The sequence below is a fragment of the Sparus aurata genome, chromosome 8 (assembly GCF_900880675.1).
Source record: "Sparus aurata chromosome 8, fSpaAur1.1, whole genome shotgun sequence".
Lineage (NCBI taxonomy): Eukaryota > Metazoa > Chordata > Actinopteri > Spariformes > Sparidae > Sparus > Sparus aurata.
The window spans coordinates 12,023,179-12,042,494 of record NC_044194.1 but is presented as its reverse complement, the minus strand read 5'-3'; the positions used below and the strand labels follow the sequence as shown (position 1 = coordinate 12,042,494).

General features: G+C 43.5%; 1 protein-coding gene across 2 annotated transcripts in view; it reads right to left on the bottom strand.

The window, feature by feature from the left end:
* Positions 1-19,316, bottom strand: part of roraa (RAR-related orphan receptor A, paralog a) — a 188,261-nt gene that overhangs the window by 35,783 nt on the left and 133,162 nt on the right. The window contains exon 1 of one of the 2 annotated variants that reach the window (XM_030427001.1): positions 7,434-7,592. The exons of the other annotated variant lie outside the window; for it this stretch is intronic. Coding sequence (XP_030282861.1) covers positions 7,434-7,464 — 31 coding nt within the window. The 5' untranslated portion in view covers positions 7,465-7,592. Of the gene's footprint in view, positions 1-7,433; positions 7,593-19,316 lie in introns of those variants that run through there. 2 annotated transcript variants of the gene reach the window in all.

Sequence of the window (19,316 nt, the reverse complement as noted above, 5' to 3'; positions counted from 1 at the left end):
CCCAAGTTACACATTAAAGGCATAAAAACAGCCATCAGCACGGTAGGAACACGACTGTCTTCCTCTCCCCTGCAACTATTGACAAAAACAAAACTTAGAGACGACAGCTGCTGATTTGTAACTAAGCGACAGATCCCTGCAAGCAAATAAAGCAGCCGTGCCAGTCTTCTTTGCTAGAAAGCCATTTGTTTCCTTGCAACAGAAATCCACTGAACGCCACGTAAACCCTTGAAAGTTTACACGGGGACACGTTTTCTGGGGAGCTATTTCTTTCAATTTATCTGATGTCTTTGTCCCGTGCATTGGATTCTGGGAGCTGTGAAAATGAGCAAAGAGAGAGCTTTATTAGATCTGGGATGAAGATCCTTTTTTTTTTTTTTTTTTTGCCCAAATTAGGCTCCTGTAAGAAGGTGATCATAAGCACATCCTGAGACTTTGAGCGAGGGTCTTTGCTGATGCTGTTGTTGTCGAGGCTGGACCAGGCTGAGCTGAGCTGAGCAGCCAGGTTGACAAGGACCTGCGCTCAGCACTAGGAAAGCTCTCATCCAGAAACAAGAAGCCCAGGGGAACAAAGACAACAATATGCCAAAAGAACCCACTTGAAAACAACAAAACAACCCCAAAAGCCTACAAAAAAGTCAGCGGTGGATGATTGCCAGCTGCACTCCAGATTACCAGGCTCTCTGAGAGTCTTTCAGCAATCGCTGAGAGCTGTAGCATCATCTCCAGCTCCTTAATCAGTTCAGCTGGGGAGGAATGGATCCTGACATGCAAAAGGCTCAGCACGATGGGGAATAAACTCATAATCAGCAATCAGATATTCCACATTGCTGGAGGGGGCGGGGAGCTCATCTCAGATAGGTCAAGGATCTCTCCACAGCCAGTTAACCCCTTTGCTCCGGCTGGGAAACATGCACACACTCGTTGTCTAGTACACGCATTGTTTAGTTGGCTCTGCTGCCTGACTCGCGTGCAAAGGAGTGCATCTTTTTTCTCTTTGTACCAACTGTGTAAATACAGTTTCAACACTACTCTAGAGTCACATAAATGAGGCTGGATTTTATTCAAGCACCATGTCCCTGAATAAGCCATGTGCTGCGCCTTTAAACAAAGTTCATTGCCTTGCACATTCGACTTCCTTTCATCTTTGTAATTAGCACTGAAACAGCATTTCTTTTATTTCAAATGAATGCATGTGCATAAAAATCAATCTTAAGCAGACCGTTCTGGCAAGGCTGTTTTTCTTTGTTATTTATGATGTTAAAATTCCTTTCATGCATCTTACTTGGGGTGAGGAGGGCCTAACGCTGCTATCCTTGAGCGTTAGTTTTCTCCGAGGCCTGCGCAGGTTCCTCTGGGAGATTCAAACATGCTCCGTTACATTCCGCGGCTTTATGGTGACACGGAACCAGCATTGATCACGAGCGGGGATGGTGAAGTTAGAAGACAACTTCAAAAACTTGGGTATTCATATCTGCTGTCTCTCTTGAAGAGCACCCCCTAGTGCTCAGGAGGATTCACACACATCTTTGTTTGTTCATCAGCGCAAGACTCCAGATCAGATGAGTGTAAATGATGCCATCCTACAAGTAGAGCCCCTAATGGCCTCTGCTGGGACATGTAATCAAACGCCTCACACACTTCTCTCCCTTTTCTAATCAAGCGACGGAGCGCATGTTGTGACGATCTTTGTTATAACGCTGCCTGCTCCCTTGTCTCATCAAAATTCCATGCACCTCTCATTTTTCATTCTTTGTTCCCCCGCCGGGGTCCCTAGATGCCGCAGACGCTCTCCATGGAGCGGAGGGGAGTGTGACTTAGCATGCTGTGACCTCTGACCCTTCCTCGTTCACGGACTATACGGCATACTTTCGCTGCAATTCCGGCCATGCCGTCGCTATTTACAGTGCTTTTTGTTCATGCAAATTCCAGAGACTTCCATATGTGCAACCTAGGATATCACTGCCAACCAAGTTCAAAGAACATGGCCATACCATATTTCTATAGCACAGTTGCTGAGTGAGCGATACTGGTGACAGCTCTTATCGGCGGCTGTCACTGAGCTCCTTTTTAGTCACCCTAGGTCACATTAACACCAGAAAAGTACTCCACTCTCATGTCACCTCTGCTGGGCTGACACAGGAGGAGGATAAAGGTGATAAACCACCACAAACAATACTCCTCTTCTTGCCTGCTGCCGGCATGCTTGCCTAGCAGGGAGATCTGATTACAACTGAGAAGAGAGCAGCTTGGTGTTTCATGGAAAAGCAGGTCAACTGGAGAGTGCTGTCAGAGCTCGGGAGTCACCGGCCTGATGGAGGAGGAGGAAAAGCTATCCGACGTGCCGGCAAAAGGCGAGGGTTTGTCTCCAGCCGGTACAGTAGTGGGGCTTTATTCGCTCCACCATTAACAAAAGAAAGGAGAGGAGAACTGATGGAAGCGAGACGACTGAGCATATGACTCCAGCGGGAGTCGTATTAGCGATGTCTGGTGTTCCTCTTCACCTTCTACCTCCCCCCCCCCCCCCCCCCCCCCGTCTCCCTATGGCTCACACACAAGAGATGGAGCTGCCCCACTGCCAACACCTAACTCCTTATGTGTTTCTCTGTCCTCAGTGTTTGAGTCAGACAAAACGCAAAATCAATAATGCTTTTTCTCCCCCATTTCCTCTTTGATGCAACTTCAAAAAGCCAATGGACAGTCCTCCAGAGGCCCAAAGAGGGAAAAAAAAAAACCACAATGGTACGAAACAAGCTCAGAATGAAAGTACAGGGGAGAAAAAAAAAAACTTCACCCTTCACTCTCTTAAAACACTGTTAACTTCTGAGCCCCGAGGGGCAAAGCCTATGAGGGTAAAACAGGGCACGTGAGGCCGAAGACATGTTATTTATTCTCATTATTAATCTTAGTGTTTGACATTTTTTTAAATAATGTAAGCAGAAAAGTTCACCCCGAGAGTTTGCATAGCTGTATTCTAAATGACCAGAAATTCATTGGAATGCAGAGCAAAGGGTTTCTGTGAACAGCCTTTGTACATATTCTACGGCGGAAGCTACAGGAAGAAAGAGAAAAAAAATGAAAGTAAAAATGTTCTTTAACTCCATGGACTGTGGTATATGATTATCTAAGGAGCGCTGACAGAGGAAGTATTCTATCAGCAGCTAAATGCTGCATGACAGGGAGACACTTCAAAGGATCTATAAGTGACTCCTGAAATACAGAGTGAAAGTAAAGTAGGAAATTACCCTTAAGTTAGAGGCATTTGACTAAGCCCAGCTCGGTGTTTTACCTGACTGGGGAGCCAAATCGAGAACCCTGCATGAACCCAGTGCGGATGTTGCAGAATGAACAAAAATCATCTCATGTAGCCTTGATGGTTATCTCGAGCCGCTGCTGTTTGTTGTACCCCGCTGTGTGATTGGGCTCAGGACAGCAGAGTCATTTAACCTTGCCTGTGATTGGACTAATCTGTCAAAACCACGAGGTGTGACTGACAAGACAAGATGACTGACAAGAGCTGTCTGGCACCCTGGTAATGGCTCGGATGGAGTAGCAGATTAATGTTTGTACAGTATAAAAACTCAGACGTGGATACGAAGTGACACAATGACAATAAATTCCACAGTTATCAATACGTCGTGCTGGGAAGATTTACATTTTTATATCAGTTCCTCTTTATCAAAACTCCTTCTGTACAATGATGTACAATTTTAGGAAACATTACACAGATTAAGAATTCCGTTTTTATTAATTGTATTTTGTGGTAACTCTTTACCATCGTCTAGATGATTGATTTTATTATCTATTCTTACTGTTGCCAACACACATGATTGATTATGATCATCTACTGTCCGATTTATGTTATTAAGTACAGGCTGGCTCACAGGCGTTAATAATAATAATAATTTCAGAAGACTTGCTAGAATTTCCAATAAAAATAATCATATTAAACAACACCAACTATTGGAAATTCAAAAACAAAGCTCATCAAGTTCATAAGTTTGTGCCCATCACTGGTCTCCTCTTCTCACCTCGCACCTCCCTCCCCCCACTCCCCCCCAACTTCTATGGAGCCAAATCAAAAATCCATGCTCTCAATGGGCAGTCAATATCTCATTAACCAGTAGCTCCACACACAGTCAGGCAGCCGGGATGTTCGTCTGAGTGTGCACAGCACAGACTGGCACACCTCGCACACTTTAATAACCTGTGAGGACGCCATTCGACTTCCTCAGCCAGCCAGAGAGAGGGCTGAAGCACACACACCCACCTTTTGGCAGAGTCACTCCTGTTTGTCTTGCCACTTTTTGACTGTAACATGTAAATGATCCTTAAAAAATATTTTTCAAATGCTCATTTTAGTTGAGACGAAATTAAGTTTCGTATTATCAATATTGGTATTGGACTCACTTAAAGTAAAACAAGTTTAATCACAGACTAAAACAAATGCTTTTTTTAACATCAGATATAAGACTTCTTAAAATATTCCCTCTTTGTAATTGGGTCTTTTATTTTAAACCCTTGCTGGTGACTTGTGCTATATTTACCTTACCCTTAATCTGTGGCGATTTTTCCTTTGGCTCTTCATGTCCTCAGTCCCTAACTGGATAATAGCCAATCTTGTTAACCTCTGCTTTAATGTGTGAGAGCCTGCAGCACTGGGTAGTGAGCACTTCAATCGGCCACTGATAGAAAGAGACAAAGACTACTGAATCTACAGCAAATATTTACAGCCTTGTTAACATAGCCTTAAAGCGCCTATCACAAGATATTTGGCTTCACCTTCTCTACGGCCCCAGAACATTTTTCACAGTCTAGTACACACTCGTGCTAAATCACATATTTATGTTCAGTCTGCATGCACTCTCGTGGCTTACTGGGCCATGCTATGAACACTGCTGCTACGTATACCTCGCCACAATAATGCTGTTTTTTGAAGGGTTAATTATCTGTACTGTAGATGAGATGCACTTTTTCTTTTTTTTACCTTTTTCTGTTGATCCACACATCAAACAACTTTCTTTAATTATGTAATTGGAATTTTCATCTTAATTGTGCTGAGTAGGCTGGTTAATTTGCATGGGGTAATGAGAGGGATGTTTCCATTACAGGTAATTAGGTACTTGAGAGGCAGTGGTGTGGTAGAGAGGCTGAATAGAGAGGGAGAGGTGGGAAGAAGGGGGGGTGCAGGGTAGAGACAAAGCCACAGAGACACGTAGAGATGTTTGGTATAATACATTAGAATTATTTTGTAGTTTACAGAATGAAAAACAATTTTAAAAAGTCACTAAAAAAACAGCACGTGCAGCACGAACAATATTAACATAACAATAAGGTAGTGGATGCCAAGGCAGCGAGTCATTGTACTGTTCATCCATTTCACTGACCATTTTCAGGCAGAAATTACCACTGCCGTTTAAATTAGTTTCCAATTATACAGCTTGTTCACATTTTAATTTCATTTCTGACATTGTCACAGTAACCTATCATGAAGGGAGCAGCTCCTATCAAAGTGAAAGTGGCAATAAGGGGTAAGACAGGGCTTAAAGAAGACATAAGGACTGGCAGACAGGCAGAAACTGGCTTCTGTGCGGGTTAATTGCCGATGACAAACAGAAAATGCCTAAAATTAAATCACAATTAAATTAATTGATGAAGATGGAAAAAAACGACACTGGGTGAAGAGGAGAGGGAATATCTCGAAATTAATTTGCAGTGTACACGGCACACTTTAAAAAAAAAAAAAAAAAAGGATTTAAAAATGCTGGACAGCAAAAAGACACTCGACTCTGTCCCAAAACGTGAAAAAAAAGATCTCATAAAGCTCTTCTCTATGAATTGCATACAAAGGACATTAGGTCAAAGGCCATTTTTCATATGTGTCTCACTGGAAATAAGAATGCACTCTCTCTCAAATTGACACAATTTCACCAGTAACTGTGAGCCTCACTTTGTAAATGCATTCCCAAAAAAGGAAATTAACGCTGTGCTCAGAGCTACCACTTTCACACAAAGAGGAAGAACAGCAAAGGTGGCAAACTAATATGAAAACACTCAAATTTAGATAAGCTGTAAGGGTTCCTATCACAATAACTAATTTATCACAATATATATTTTTAGTAATGGCACTTTTAATTATATCTATACATATTAATAGACATGAGTCTTTTAAATATGCTCCCCTGCGTTTTTGTATTGACGGTTAATATGATTTTTAAAACACACAAACGTAAATGTATTTTTGAACAGGTGGGAAAACAAAAAAGCAGGAAGCATCACATCAAATGATCATTACTGACATTTTGCATTCAACCCAGACTGACAGCAGCCTGTGCCTCCTCGTGGTTATTGTATTTGATTGTTTCATGAGTGCGTGTGAGCACATATGTTTTAAATCTGGCTGCTCACTTCTCTCTATATGGAAGAAAGAGAGTGTATTCATATGTGTGTAAAAACACGATCATGTGCGTGTTTTGTGTGTGCAAGCATGCATGAGAGAAGTGTGTGCCGGGCTGTCTCAGTGCACTCTCGGCGTCTGTCTGCGTGGATGTGTGTATGCGCATGTATGCCTGTATGATGGAGGGGGTGGAAGAGCTTGGATTAAGCATACTAGATCAACATCAGAGCGACTGGGAGGACCCAGTCCTGCTCTCATGGCCACACATGTAAACCCGACTACCCAAAAAATAGGTCAGTGGAACACAACACACTCGCACGCACACGCACACACGGATATACACACATGCACCAGTATCAACTCAAAGAATCACAGTTTGCCAGTCGCGCCAGTGCCTTGTCGCCCGTCTGCGACCCACGTTCAACACCGCCACGCACATCTTCCCGCGGAACAGACATGTCCTCTGGACTGGAACAACAGGATTAAGAACGGGGCAGAAAGAAGAAAAGCGACACTTACCCCCCCTTCCCTCCCTATACGACCCTTTGCCCCCCTTCCCTGCATGCTACCTCGCATCTACGCCAAAAAAACTTCTGCTCAGAAGCTCGGGAGCTGTTCTTGTCAGAGACGTAACCCGTGCAAAGATTACGCCGGCTGTGGTTTCCACAGCACCCCACACAACAGTAGCAGTGACAGAAACACACACTGAGAATAATTTAAAAAAAAAAAAGCAAAGCAAAATACCTTTACAGATTTGTATAGGTTAAAAAATTCTACCTCTGTTTCTGGATAAAACAAAAAAGAAGAAATTCTACTCATGCATGAAAAGAAATATTAATTCCCTTGCATGCATTCAGAACTGTATTACTGTATTTCTCCCTCTTCACCTCCCCTCGCTCGCTCTCTCTTTCTCTCTCTCTCTGTCACACTCATGCCTTGCAAATGAAATGCAAAGAGTTGGCAGGCTATGAATAGCGGAGCCGTACTTCCCTACTTGTTACTCTGGGTGCAGGATCAGCATGCATTTTGCTCTTACCTTTCATAGCTGAAATCACAAAATACATCATTAAGCTTCGAGTCCATAAGAGAACAACTATCACCAGCGCAAAACCCTCCACTGCTGTCTCAGCAGCAGCTGGCCAGCACAGCTCTGTCTCTCAGCCTCCGAGCATGACCACACCAGAATCCATGTGACTGTGACATCAGTGTTCATGTCTGACTGCTCCCCACCCACTAGCCTTTGATTGGCACAGCATGCAGCCAGTAGGGGCGCTGAGAGCTCAGGCAGGGAAGCTGGCCCTCTTCCCACTGATTGCAGTCAGAGCCTTGTATACCGGCTTGCTAGACACAGCACACTCGCCGCTATCTTCTGTGGCTTATCTTTATAGTGCGTAAGGATAAAGTCAGAACCAGTTTGAGCAGACACCAGTTTTTCACGCTCTTGTTCTGCACCCCTTCTACCCTCTTGGTTTTTCTTTAAAAAAAAAAATAAAATGGTGCAATGTCAAGGATAAGAAAAAAGAGTCAAAGAGGGGGATAAAAGGCTAGACGGGGATGAGAGAGGAAAGGAGGGGGGCAATAGCAGAGGAAACAACAGATAGAGAAAGCAACAAAAAAGGAGAAGTGGAGAGTCTGGATAAAAAGGGATCTGTAATTTTTCAGTGGCTCAAAGATCGAAGCGCTCCGCTCCTTCTCCTCCTCCCTGTCTGTAGATATGAGTGATCAGTGTGAGGCCAGATGTCTGCGAGCAGCGGTGGGCCCTACACAGAGAGAAGATGAGTGGAGCCTCAGCTTCTTCCTCTGACCTCTCAGAGGACCCGCATGCCCCGCTCTCTCTCTCTCTCTCCTCTCTCTCTCTCTCTGTCTCACACACACACACACGACCGCTCTCACACACTCTTTCTGACAGGTGAAGAAGGGGAGATAGTGACGGAAGGGTTTGGATGATCCCCTCCACCCCACAGCGACTGGGCGATGAGTTTCTTGCTATCATTTCTCCCTCTCTCCCTCCCGTGCCCCTCGCTCTCGCCCCCTGCTTCCCATTCCAGTCCCTACTTCTCTCTCTCTCTCTCTCTCTCTCTCTGTCTCTCTCTCTCTCTCTCTGTCTCTCCTCCCCCTCTCCTCGCTCATCCTCTCTCATATGATAATCTGTTCTGACTCCTAACCAGCTGCCTCTCTCTGATACAATATTCTGGTTTTAGTGCAATCCAGCCTTGGCCAATAACCACATTGCATTTGGCTTCTCCATGAATAAGCTGGCGCTCAAATCATCTACAAGACAAACATCATACAGCCTCCGTTTCAGGCTGCAGTATCTGATATCTAGGAGTTAAAGGGTGAAAAAAAAAGAAAAAAGATTTGCATCACCAATATTTTAAACTTGGATATTTGGCATTCTCTACAGTTGTTTAATATTAATACCACGACAGCAGCACTGTATCTTTGCCACGGCACTATGTTCGGCAAGAATTTCATATCAACAGAGTGATAGTATGATAGACATTGATTATTTATTTATTTATTCCTGTTTCGCACACAACATATCTATATCCAGCTGATGCCTCCCATTGTGTTCAGTTCATTGAATAAAGGTACCTCAAACCACATATAAAATGGAAATGAGTACTCAGCAACTTGCAACATAAATCTTCCCATGACAATGTTTCATTAGAATCTCTATGATCCATTAGAGACACTAAACACATTAACTCACGTTGTGTCAACACTGGTCTCTTATTGCACACTGTCTAATGAACAAAATATCATTCAGAGGCTGATAGCATCAAATGGAGCGTGCATGGGATACAAACTATGTGCAGACAGGCCCTGGTAAACTATTCAAAACAATGTTACGTCAGAGACAGCACAGTCGTCTCATTTAGATGTTTGTCATCGTCCCACAAGATCTTAAAAGTTCACCAGATGAGTCAGGGCCAGGGCCCACGCAGGAACATGTTTAACTGCCACTATCTGTGGTCGTCTCACTGAAACTTGCTGCCGTCTCAGTCTCCCTAGAACCAAATGGAGGCTCGACACTGAGCTACGGTTACAAACAAAACGTGATAGCAGGGGTTGAGTCTGCCAGGTGGTTATCCAAGAAAATCTGAGAGGAGGATAACATCCATATTACCATCTGAACATCAGGGGAGGGGTTGGAAGGAGCACATGTTTTGTCTGCTTACAAACTCTATGTGGCAAATAAGTGCAGATCTCAGATAACTCCCTACAGGTTTGGAGAATTATGAAGCAAATACTGACTACTTCTAAAGATAAAAAGTGAAACCTACAAAATTTTGCACCGAATTCTTTTCGGTACAGAAAGAAAAACTGCTCGACTCGTTGCATTTAAAAACAAGAACGCACAGAACCACAGGTCTCACACGATTTTCATTGTCTTCTAACTTGTCTCATCAGCTCCCACTAAATATTTACATGCCCTTGTGTTTAAGACACATTTTTCTCATACTGCCCATTGCTGCAGCACCATTAGTCTCTTTAAAGCTCCCATCCTGAAAAGCCCAGTCTCCTCTGATTGGTCAGCTCTCACAGGCCTGAGCAGGCATCACTGGATGTCCACATTAGCTCTGCATTTGTTTTCGCAAACCACCGCGCTAGCTACTTCCTACCGACAGTCCTTGTTCTGCTGATCATCACAGAATAACTTGGTAACTTTCTGGGGACACAGATGTTGTGACTGACATTATGATTTTTCACAAGAAGCATGAACCGCAACTGTGGTGGGGGAATTTTGTTGCCGTCATTCTCCATGTCTCTTCCCCTTGATTTCCTGTCATCTCTCCACTGTTGCTATGTAATGCCATAAACTGATAAGATTGTATCAACTTTACATCAGAGGTTAAAAGTTTAAATAAATCACCAGTAAGGATGATACATTTTTTCTATGTTACTTTCCTTTATTTGGACTTTGTTTAACCTCTGATGTAAAGTAAGGAAAAAGAGTTCTCATATAAACTGTAGCCACAAGAACTTGATGTTTTTAATATTGAGAGCACAAGAAGCTCCATTCATCTCCATTTTATTAATTTGGCAGCAGAAATCTTTGCAAAGCCAGACGCTACAACAGGTAACTGAAAAAATATATACTTTGTCGAAATTTTGGTGAGGTGGACCTTTAAGAAAAACAACTAATAAAAAACTTTGCTATTGTTGTATCCTTTTTGCTTTAAAACAGATATATTGCCTCTGACTGTATATAATTGTCCTTAAAAGCCCACGCCTCCCCAAGGAGAAATGTTTCCAGCAAAGCTGCTTCATTTGCTCTTGATCACACTCTTCCTTGACTGCTCCTCATTACCAGTGACAGTATGCCAATACCATGCTAATACTTGTTCATTAGGGCATTGATTAAGCCACAAAGACACTGATGGTCAAATGTCTGTGGGTATTATTGTGGAGATCACTGATGTGTGACCATCAGTAGCATCATTTTAGCCAATAATGTCTTTTTACCCCCGAGTATGGAACAGAATTCGTGACAGTGTAGTTGACTCTGGCAGCGACTGAGCGGAACCAGCCACAACACACTAAATTTGAGCATTTAGACTGGCCCGGTCATGTGTTTCGCACTCGTCTTGGATTAATTGAAGCAAACGTATTTACTGTAAACAAGCCCTGTGGAATGGAATTCAATTGAGATGTGGTGCAAAGCATCCACTGGTGCCCCGGGAGGAGAGGAGACGACCAGAGCTGATAATGGCCTCATTAGCAGTCTGTCAGTAGCCATTCCACGCACATACTCACCATGCAGCTGATCCACGTTAACTCTTACAGCTCTGGACTGGCCTAAAACAAAACCCGTAGTCCTGTGCGCTGTTGCACCCTGACCCCAGCCGGATTAACAGTTATGGGCTTCCTCATTTTTTGTTGTGCCGTACTTTAGAGAGTCGAGGCTCAGATTCCACCACGGAGCCACCTGGGTGTTTTTGGAACGGCACCACCAGCCTGAAGCGGCAGTGGAATTAACAAGCTTCAACAGGCACTCCATGAAAACAATACAGATCAATTTAATATAGATGCCAAGGAGTGGAGGGCATAATATTAGAACCATAACAGCACCGGCCCACACCACACAATCATAAACCAATTTAGGGCCATTCCAGGCAATTTCCTGGGGGCTTCCACTTGTGGGAAGACTTCAATAAATCACACAGACAACAAAGGGAATATCTATTTCAGTGAAAATAGAGGACACTATTGGGCTATGTCCAGAGGAGTGGGGAGGGTTGCATTTAAAGACAAGTTTAAATAAGAGCAGCGGGAGTTTAAAAAACATACTACATACCGCTGCTGTGTGCTGGTTTTTATTGTATAATGTGTAGCTACAGGAAATCTTGTTAACTCATTACGGCTAATGGATTTTCCATGGAGAAGAACAGTGCGTCTAGTCTAGCGAGGTGGCAGCTGTAGGTAAGTCTCATGATTTCTTTACAATCTTACGCTGATCAGATGGCTGTATATTACAGACTGCATACACTGGCCTTCATCCTTTATATGCACAGCAGCCCCGGGGCCAGCTCAGCACTATTCTCTCTGGCTCACTCTGTCACTCAATACAAATAAGCACAAGCACAATATTTATAGAACAGAAGGGTCAAAAGGAAGAGATATGAAAGCGCGTCATTCCTACATAGGTGAAGTGTACACCTGTCAACTGTCATGTAATCAGAATCAACAAGACAGTGCTTATGGTGGAATGGTTGACAAGGCTATAGCCTCTTGTTTTATTGCCACGGTTATTTATAGAGCTAAATTTAAATCTTTTTTACTCGAACAAACACAAAAATAAGAGCCTCCGGTATTTCCAAAATCAATTGAATTGTCAGATGTTTTTGTCGAGTGCTGTGTCACCATGGCAGCAAAGCCAATTGGTCCTGCGCGGACCGACCAAGTTTTCTCGTTGTTTAAAGCAGACTTCACATTAAATGACCCCCTCGCAGTAATAAGTGGGGTGGTGACAAGAGGCTGTGAACAATACGATGAGCGCTACACTACTTCAATGAAAAACATCAAACGCCCTCAGCTGCTTTTTTCAGTCGCTATTTTGTTTAGTGGCAGTTTAGTCGCTGCTGTTATTTCTCTGCTAGATTTAAAGTAAGTGGATTGCCTGGCCATTTCTTTTCTGTCTCTGGACACTTCAGAGGCAACAAAAGTGTTTACCCGCTGCCCGCCGGAGCCGGATGCTCAATTGATTGATACACCCTCGCAAAAAAATATACATCCCACAAAGGCTGTCATTTCAAGTGACCAGAATGAATCAGTTTATTTATTTGTTTAAACAGATGAAAAAAGGGCAGTGGTAAAGAGAAGATCATCAGCACTGCTGGAGTGCTATCATATATCTCACGGAGCAAATTTTTTCAATAGATCAATAGAAATCAGATCCAACAATGAATTGCACTGCATCTCTTTTGTGCGAAGCCGCCTTTGGGAACAGAAAAGGAAAGGGATAGGAGGATAGAGAGAGAAGGAGCGAAAGGGAACGAGGAGGGGAGATTATCGCAGGCATGGCAGCCTGTGTGAGAGGCTTAGCCTGGCTAGGCAGGGAGGTGGAACCCTGTGAATTCTAATGAACTGGCAAGACTCCCCCAAAACCAGCTCCATCTCCGTGGCATGAGGACGACAGGAGGGAAAGGAGGAGGTGATTAGGAAGGCGCAGCCCCTCCACGGCAAACCAAACAGAGCAGGTCATTCTCCCTGTGATAATTATGGCTATAACCAGGCATGAGGGATTGGTAATGGACCTGCTTATTCTTCATGCCCTGCAAAGGCAACCACTGAGCCTGTCAAGGGGAAAAGCATGATGATGTGTTTTTTTCTTCCTGTTGGTTGGGTGACTCTGGTAAGACTTGCAGTGGCTGTTGGAAAAGGGCAGCGGGGGAACTTGGCCTTTGAGGGGGAAGTTAACGAATGAACTTCATTATTGAGGAGCATACCAGTGAGACCCCCCGGAGTGTGTGATGTATTACCGAGCGTCAAACTTACACACTCCCCCAACATCACCAATATAGCCTGACATCAGCTCTGGGGGGAGGTGGGCGTGTAAACTAAAATAGTTAACCTTCTGGCTTAAGGCAAGAAGAAAAGAAGAAAACAGACACATAAAGGGTGATGTACAAGATTTCCATAGATACATCGGTTTCCAGTCAGAGAAAAACTATTTTAAAACCTCTAAATTATAAAATATTTCCACTGCTTTTAACCTGAACAATTTCACCATTATTCCCTCTATTGAAACACCAAAGTGAATAATGAGGCAGAGCCTTTTTCCTCTGACTGCTCTGTGCGGAGACCCTCAGAAGAAAACTGTTTCAGCTTAAACTAACACATATTTAATGTTCTCTCTGTGACTTCAGGTAATGCAGTTGGTCCGGTGAGGCGGTCCACATCAACGCAATGTAGATTACTCTCATCTATTAAAAAGGAGCTCTGTTCAAGCATGAAAGTAACTTTTCCTAAGTTCTATGAGCTTTATAAATACAAGTGACCCACAGGAGGGACTAATGTTTTCCTCAAGATTGAGGGAGATCTTCAGGCTATGCGCGACGTGCACCACTTAGCCTCCCCCCCCCCCTTCCCCTCTTCCACCGGGCCTGGACGGTAGTTTCTCTACGGTGGATGGGACGAAGGAGCTCTTTTACCGAGCGCACTCTCAACACTTTTACTCTTGACTTATGAGGATGCCATGGGTGCAGGGGAGTGATTCATCACTGGGTGTGCTCCTCTTGCACCCTCACACATTAGTAATGTGGTCCGCTGAGGAGGAGTCCTGTCATCAGTCTGTACCTGGACCCTCTGAACAAGGTAGGTCAACAGGAGGCAGCAGCGGCTGGCCCACTTTTAGTCTTTCACAGCACCTTTAAGTTTCCTCCAGCTCTGCCACAGCTGAGCCTGACGGACACACTAAGACCAGCCTGGTCAAGGGGAGACACTGCCTCGGTGCTGGAGCCGGTGCACTCGCTGTATCTGTTGACTCAGTGAAGCTCATCCTCCCAGTGCTCGAGTACAGCGGGCCAAATTAAACGTGATGAGAGGTAAAAGCAAGGGGGGAATAGTATTCTCAGCAGTGCTCACAGATACATCATATTTTCATCATCATCGGGATATGAAAATGCATAATACACACATGGAGACTGCCTGGAATGCAATGAATAAGAAAATCTCTTTTTTCTTCTTTACATGTGCCGAACATTCCCACTGAGCATGCGAACATTTGCCCTATCAGATGTAGCCCTGGACGCATGTGCCATGTATTAACACCCTTCAGCCAATCAAATGATTAGCCGTCAGCTCCCCTGCTCGAAAAATGGTGTCAATTTTGTGGCGACTGTGAGGATAGTTACCCTGATGGCCGAGACGGGAGAGGAGAGCCGATATAGGCATTTCAATATTCATCATCACATCGTGATTGCAATATTGATTATCACAACTCTCACATTAAAATGTGTTATAGCTACTTTGGTCCACTGAGGAAAATGCATTACTTTCACAGTAATGTCTCTAAAATTGTGAGCTACTCTTTTCTGCCTATTCGTCTTTATTGTCCTGCAGCCATGTCACTAGACTGGCATGTGTATCTCTATTAAGCAAAGAAACAGAAAGAAATGCCCAATGCGTGTTGGAATTGGGACTGATATTGGGAGGATTAGATTGGCTTCGATGTCCACATTACTTCCTTCTTCCTCTTTCTTTTCCCACAGGCTAGGAACATTGATACATTGATTTAAAAAAAAATAAATTTGGATGAATTTGATGCAGGTTTGATTAATATGGTGTGTTGTGGGTATCAATTGTATCTTAGACCGATAATAATGAAACAAAATAGTTTTTGCTCTGTTGACCACTGTAGTATTACACATTTTCATGTAACACTGGGTTAGTTAATGGACATCATATGTTTCCCTCGTGTCGTGCCTAATCCTCATTCAAACTATTACAGTGTAAAAGAAAAACCGAAAAACCAACAAGAGATGATTCATAGTTTTGGATGGAAAGTTCCCAGACTTATCCATCTGAAACTGCCTGCGGGAATTTCATCACAAGACTCCCTAGTCGTCTGCAACACAGCCACCACAAAATAAGTGGCAAACACATGATCGTCTGTTCTTTCACAAAATACAGAGCCACTTTAAGTCAGCGTAAGCCTTTGACCTTAACATTGCAGGTAATGCACATTTAAATACCTACCTCAGTATTCATGTTTGTCATTTTACTTGTGAAGATTAGGTGTAAAAAGGCTATTTGAAACCAAAACACAGGATTAAGGGATAATGCTGCTCTGTGTCTTGTGAGTCGACCTTGATTCTGTAATCCAGCACAATACTGGAGAACAGCATATTTCTCTCTCTTGTACGTTCAATACTCTCACTGTGGAACAGCTCATTCTGATGTAATGGCAAAAAAAAAACCAAAACATAATGGCACCATGCTGAAAGAGAATGTAATCTGAATTAAGGGGGACTTCATTGAAATATCTGTGTAACAGAACTGGAAATAGCATTAACACGATTTGTAAAAAGGAAAAATATTATCAACAGTACCTTTGCATTGATTAGATATTAAAAAAAACATAAAAAGGAGGTTGCATGAAAGCCAGAGCTGACAGGAAGAAAATATGCAGACAGCGAAAAAAACAAACATAAGTGAATTGATTTGAATTACGCCGACCTGCACTTTAATGACCGCGTTGAGAAATGAACTTGATCTTTAGAGTGAACCAACCTGCACTCAGCCGTGGCGCTATTAAGGACCGCGCCACTTAATCAGAGAGGACGCCAATTTAGCAAGGAGCTAACTATGCAGGAGGGACCCTCCGTGGCAGCAAACAGAGCATTGTGTCACCTGACTGGAGCAGGTACGTATACATGCTCTCCTCTCTCTTCTCCCAGTCTGCCTTATTTTCCTGACTCCATATCTCCTTTCCTATTTTTTTTTTTTTCCCCTTTTCTTTTCTTCCCCCTGCCGCAGACACAGTAGAATGAAAACCTGCCTTTGATGTCTGGGATCCTATAATGCTGAGCAGTAGAAATCCGCATGCCTGTTATCTGTAGAATCTTAATGATGACGGCTAACTTCACAATGGGTTAACCACAGCTCTCTGTTCTCGCGCTGCACGCCCACAGAAACACAAATTAATAGCAACGGAGGAAAAAAAAAAAAACAGCATTTCTCTAATAAAGCAGATTCAACAAAATGTGCACAATGCGATCAGCACAAATGTCAATGTATAATGTCAACGAGTGCTTTTGTGAGCACTTCTGCTTTCTTCTCCGCGGGTGTAACTTTTTTCCCACCCACAGTTTCTGAACAAAATGACATTATTTGTCGGAAACCACACGATCCTCACTTCAAACTTATCTAATTGAGTTTCAATAAACATTTGACGCTCGGTATGCAAACAGTCTAGTTTGTTGTGTTTTGTCCCAACATATATTCTCTTTTCTTTGATGCACACTGTGAAGATTATTATTGATTTTGAAACGGTGCTTACAAGATATTTCAAAAGAATTTTATTATAGGGGACATCTCACTCGTTGCATGGTTTATTCAACAACATTCCTCTGAATAATTCAGGAAATTGAATTATATATGTTAATTTTACTCGCCTTTATTCATGCATGATATTGCATCAGAATTTTCATATCCTAAAAAAATCCATGGAATATTTCTGACAATAGATTTTTTTTTTAATCTTTTTTGCTCTGCTTAAGTTTCATATAATTTCCCTCAAAGTGCACTCCAGTGAGAAGTGAAGATGATCGATATCAGTAACATGCTGGTCAGAGTGATAAGCTCCGAGCACGAGAGGACAGTAGACGTATACGGCTGCGACTGAGGGACTTGATGAAGGCACAAGGACATTTAATTATGGCCCCCATCTCAGAGCTCCCCCATCAGCATCAGTCAGGATCATATCTGGAGGAGCTCCATGACCTCCGCCTCTGTCGCCCTCCATGAATCAAACCTTTCATTACATGCTGACACTCTTGTCCTGCGCTGAACGCGTGTACACCATGGGAAAGTGATGAGGCATCGGAAACCTGATGAGTGACGGATAACCTGCTCTTGTGCAAACGCTGGCTTGACTGTGTGCCGCAGCCGAGCGCGAGGCCGGCCGTGCCATCCCGGCCATGCCAAGCGCTCCGGCTGGCAGACGCCACCATCTCAGCACGGCCCTCGCTCCCTGGCCCCTCTCACCTGAGGTGGCAGACAGCCGGCAGGAGAGAAATCGCCCGCAGCAGATGGGGCCACTTACTTTGGCCGGCCCATCCAAGCATTGTTTCCTTGTCACATGTCACTTACTCTTGTTTTTCTGGTCTGACAACACTTCCAGACAGGGCCTTTCAGTTTTGGGTGAGACACAAAAAGGGAAGGGGAGAGGAAAAGCTGACGTGGCCTCTCTTCTCTGAAAGGGCCAGCACCAAGAGAAGAACCAGATTAAGAGCCAACAAAAGCAGAGCGCCCCCACAAAAAAAGCTGCCTGTGCACCCCTATGGTTCCCCACAACACTCTCGTCCATATAAAACACCCTGGGCCCCCAAGGAGACGATAAAAAGGAGCGTCCCTACCCACAGAAACGTATGCAAAGAAAGTGCATGTACAAAGGCCATTTGCAATTTTACAAAATGGCAGACATAATGCTTTTACTGAAAAATGAGGGCCTGCCATATTGTGTTGGAGGGGAGAAAGTATGGCAGCCGAGGAAAAATGGAGAAAAATCATGCTGGCCTGGTTTACGACAAATAGATAGCTCTATTGATTTCCCTTTTACAGTGACTGTCCATCCCTCACTGTTGTGATTACACTGACCTATTTCAGAAAAAAAAAAATAAATAGCCGTCTATTATAGATTAAACCAAAACGTCCAAAAAGAAAATACTCTTTCTGTGGAACAAACAAATAGAGTAAGATGAAACATAACCTACAGTACAGAGGGAGAAAAAGATTGTGTCAATTTAAGCGTTCAATGTTGCTCTGGGAGAAGAGGAAACAGCGAGTTTCTCGTACCACGCTGAGAATCAAATAACTTTTCCACAGAAGGAGCGGCTGTACTTAGAGGGCCCTGCGTTGTCAATTCTAACCCTAACAAAAAGGCAACAACATTAAAATGATTGCAAATATTGCTTGGCATTTAAACATAATAATGCCACATTTACAAAACTTGGAATAATGTTTGGGGAGAACAACAGAGTATAACATTTTGGATAATAATCTAAAGTACTGTATGTGCTTACTGTATTGTATTTCTTACTCTAACACACTACAGCGCTGTTCAGCGTTGTGTGCTTTGTGCTGATGATTCCTCTGCGTCTGTGTGTATTGCTGTGTGTGTGTGTGTGTGTGTGTGCTCTCGTCCTGCTCCACTATGTCTGTGCTGCGCGTCTCACTAGACTATCTCTCCGCGCGTAGCTCAGGGGACTCTGGCTGGCTGATCTTCATTATCAGCCCTAGCTTAACAATGTACTGGATGCACTTCCCACATGAGTGCAACTAACAAATCCCCACAGAGCTGAATCAAGGCAACAATGTGATGAAATACCTTCAAACAACCACTGTGCATGGAACACTGAGCTATGCAGAGACAACTCACACTCGCCCCGGGCGATTCCACAGGAGTGCGCCTGTTGCCAAGCAAAATTAGACAGCAACTGGGACATATTATTCTCCTAAATTGGCAATGTACAGCCCTATTAAGGACCATAAATCTCATGTTTGATTAACTGAAAACACCTCAACTCACAGAGCCAGTGCATTAGCATTCTTCAACTCAGATATCCAAGCGGGCGCTGCTGTGTCGTTTGGAGGTAAAACAGATGCTTTACAGGGGTGAAAGCTGTCATTGTGCAGTGTGAACACAGAGAGCATTATTGGGATTAATAATGCTGTCAGCATACTTCTACAA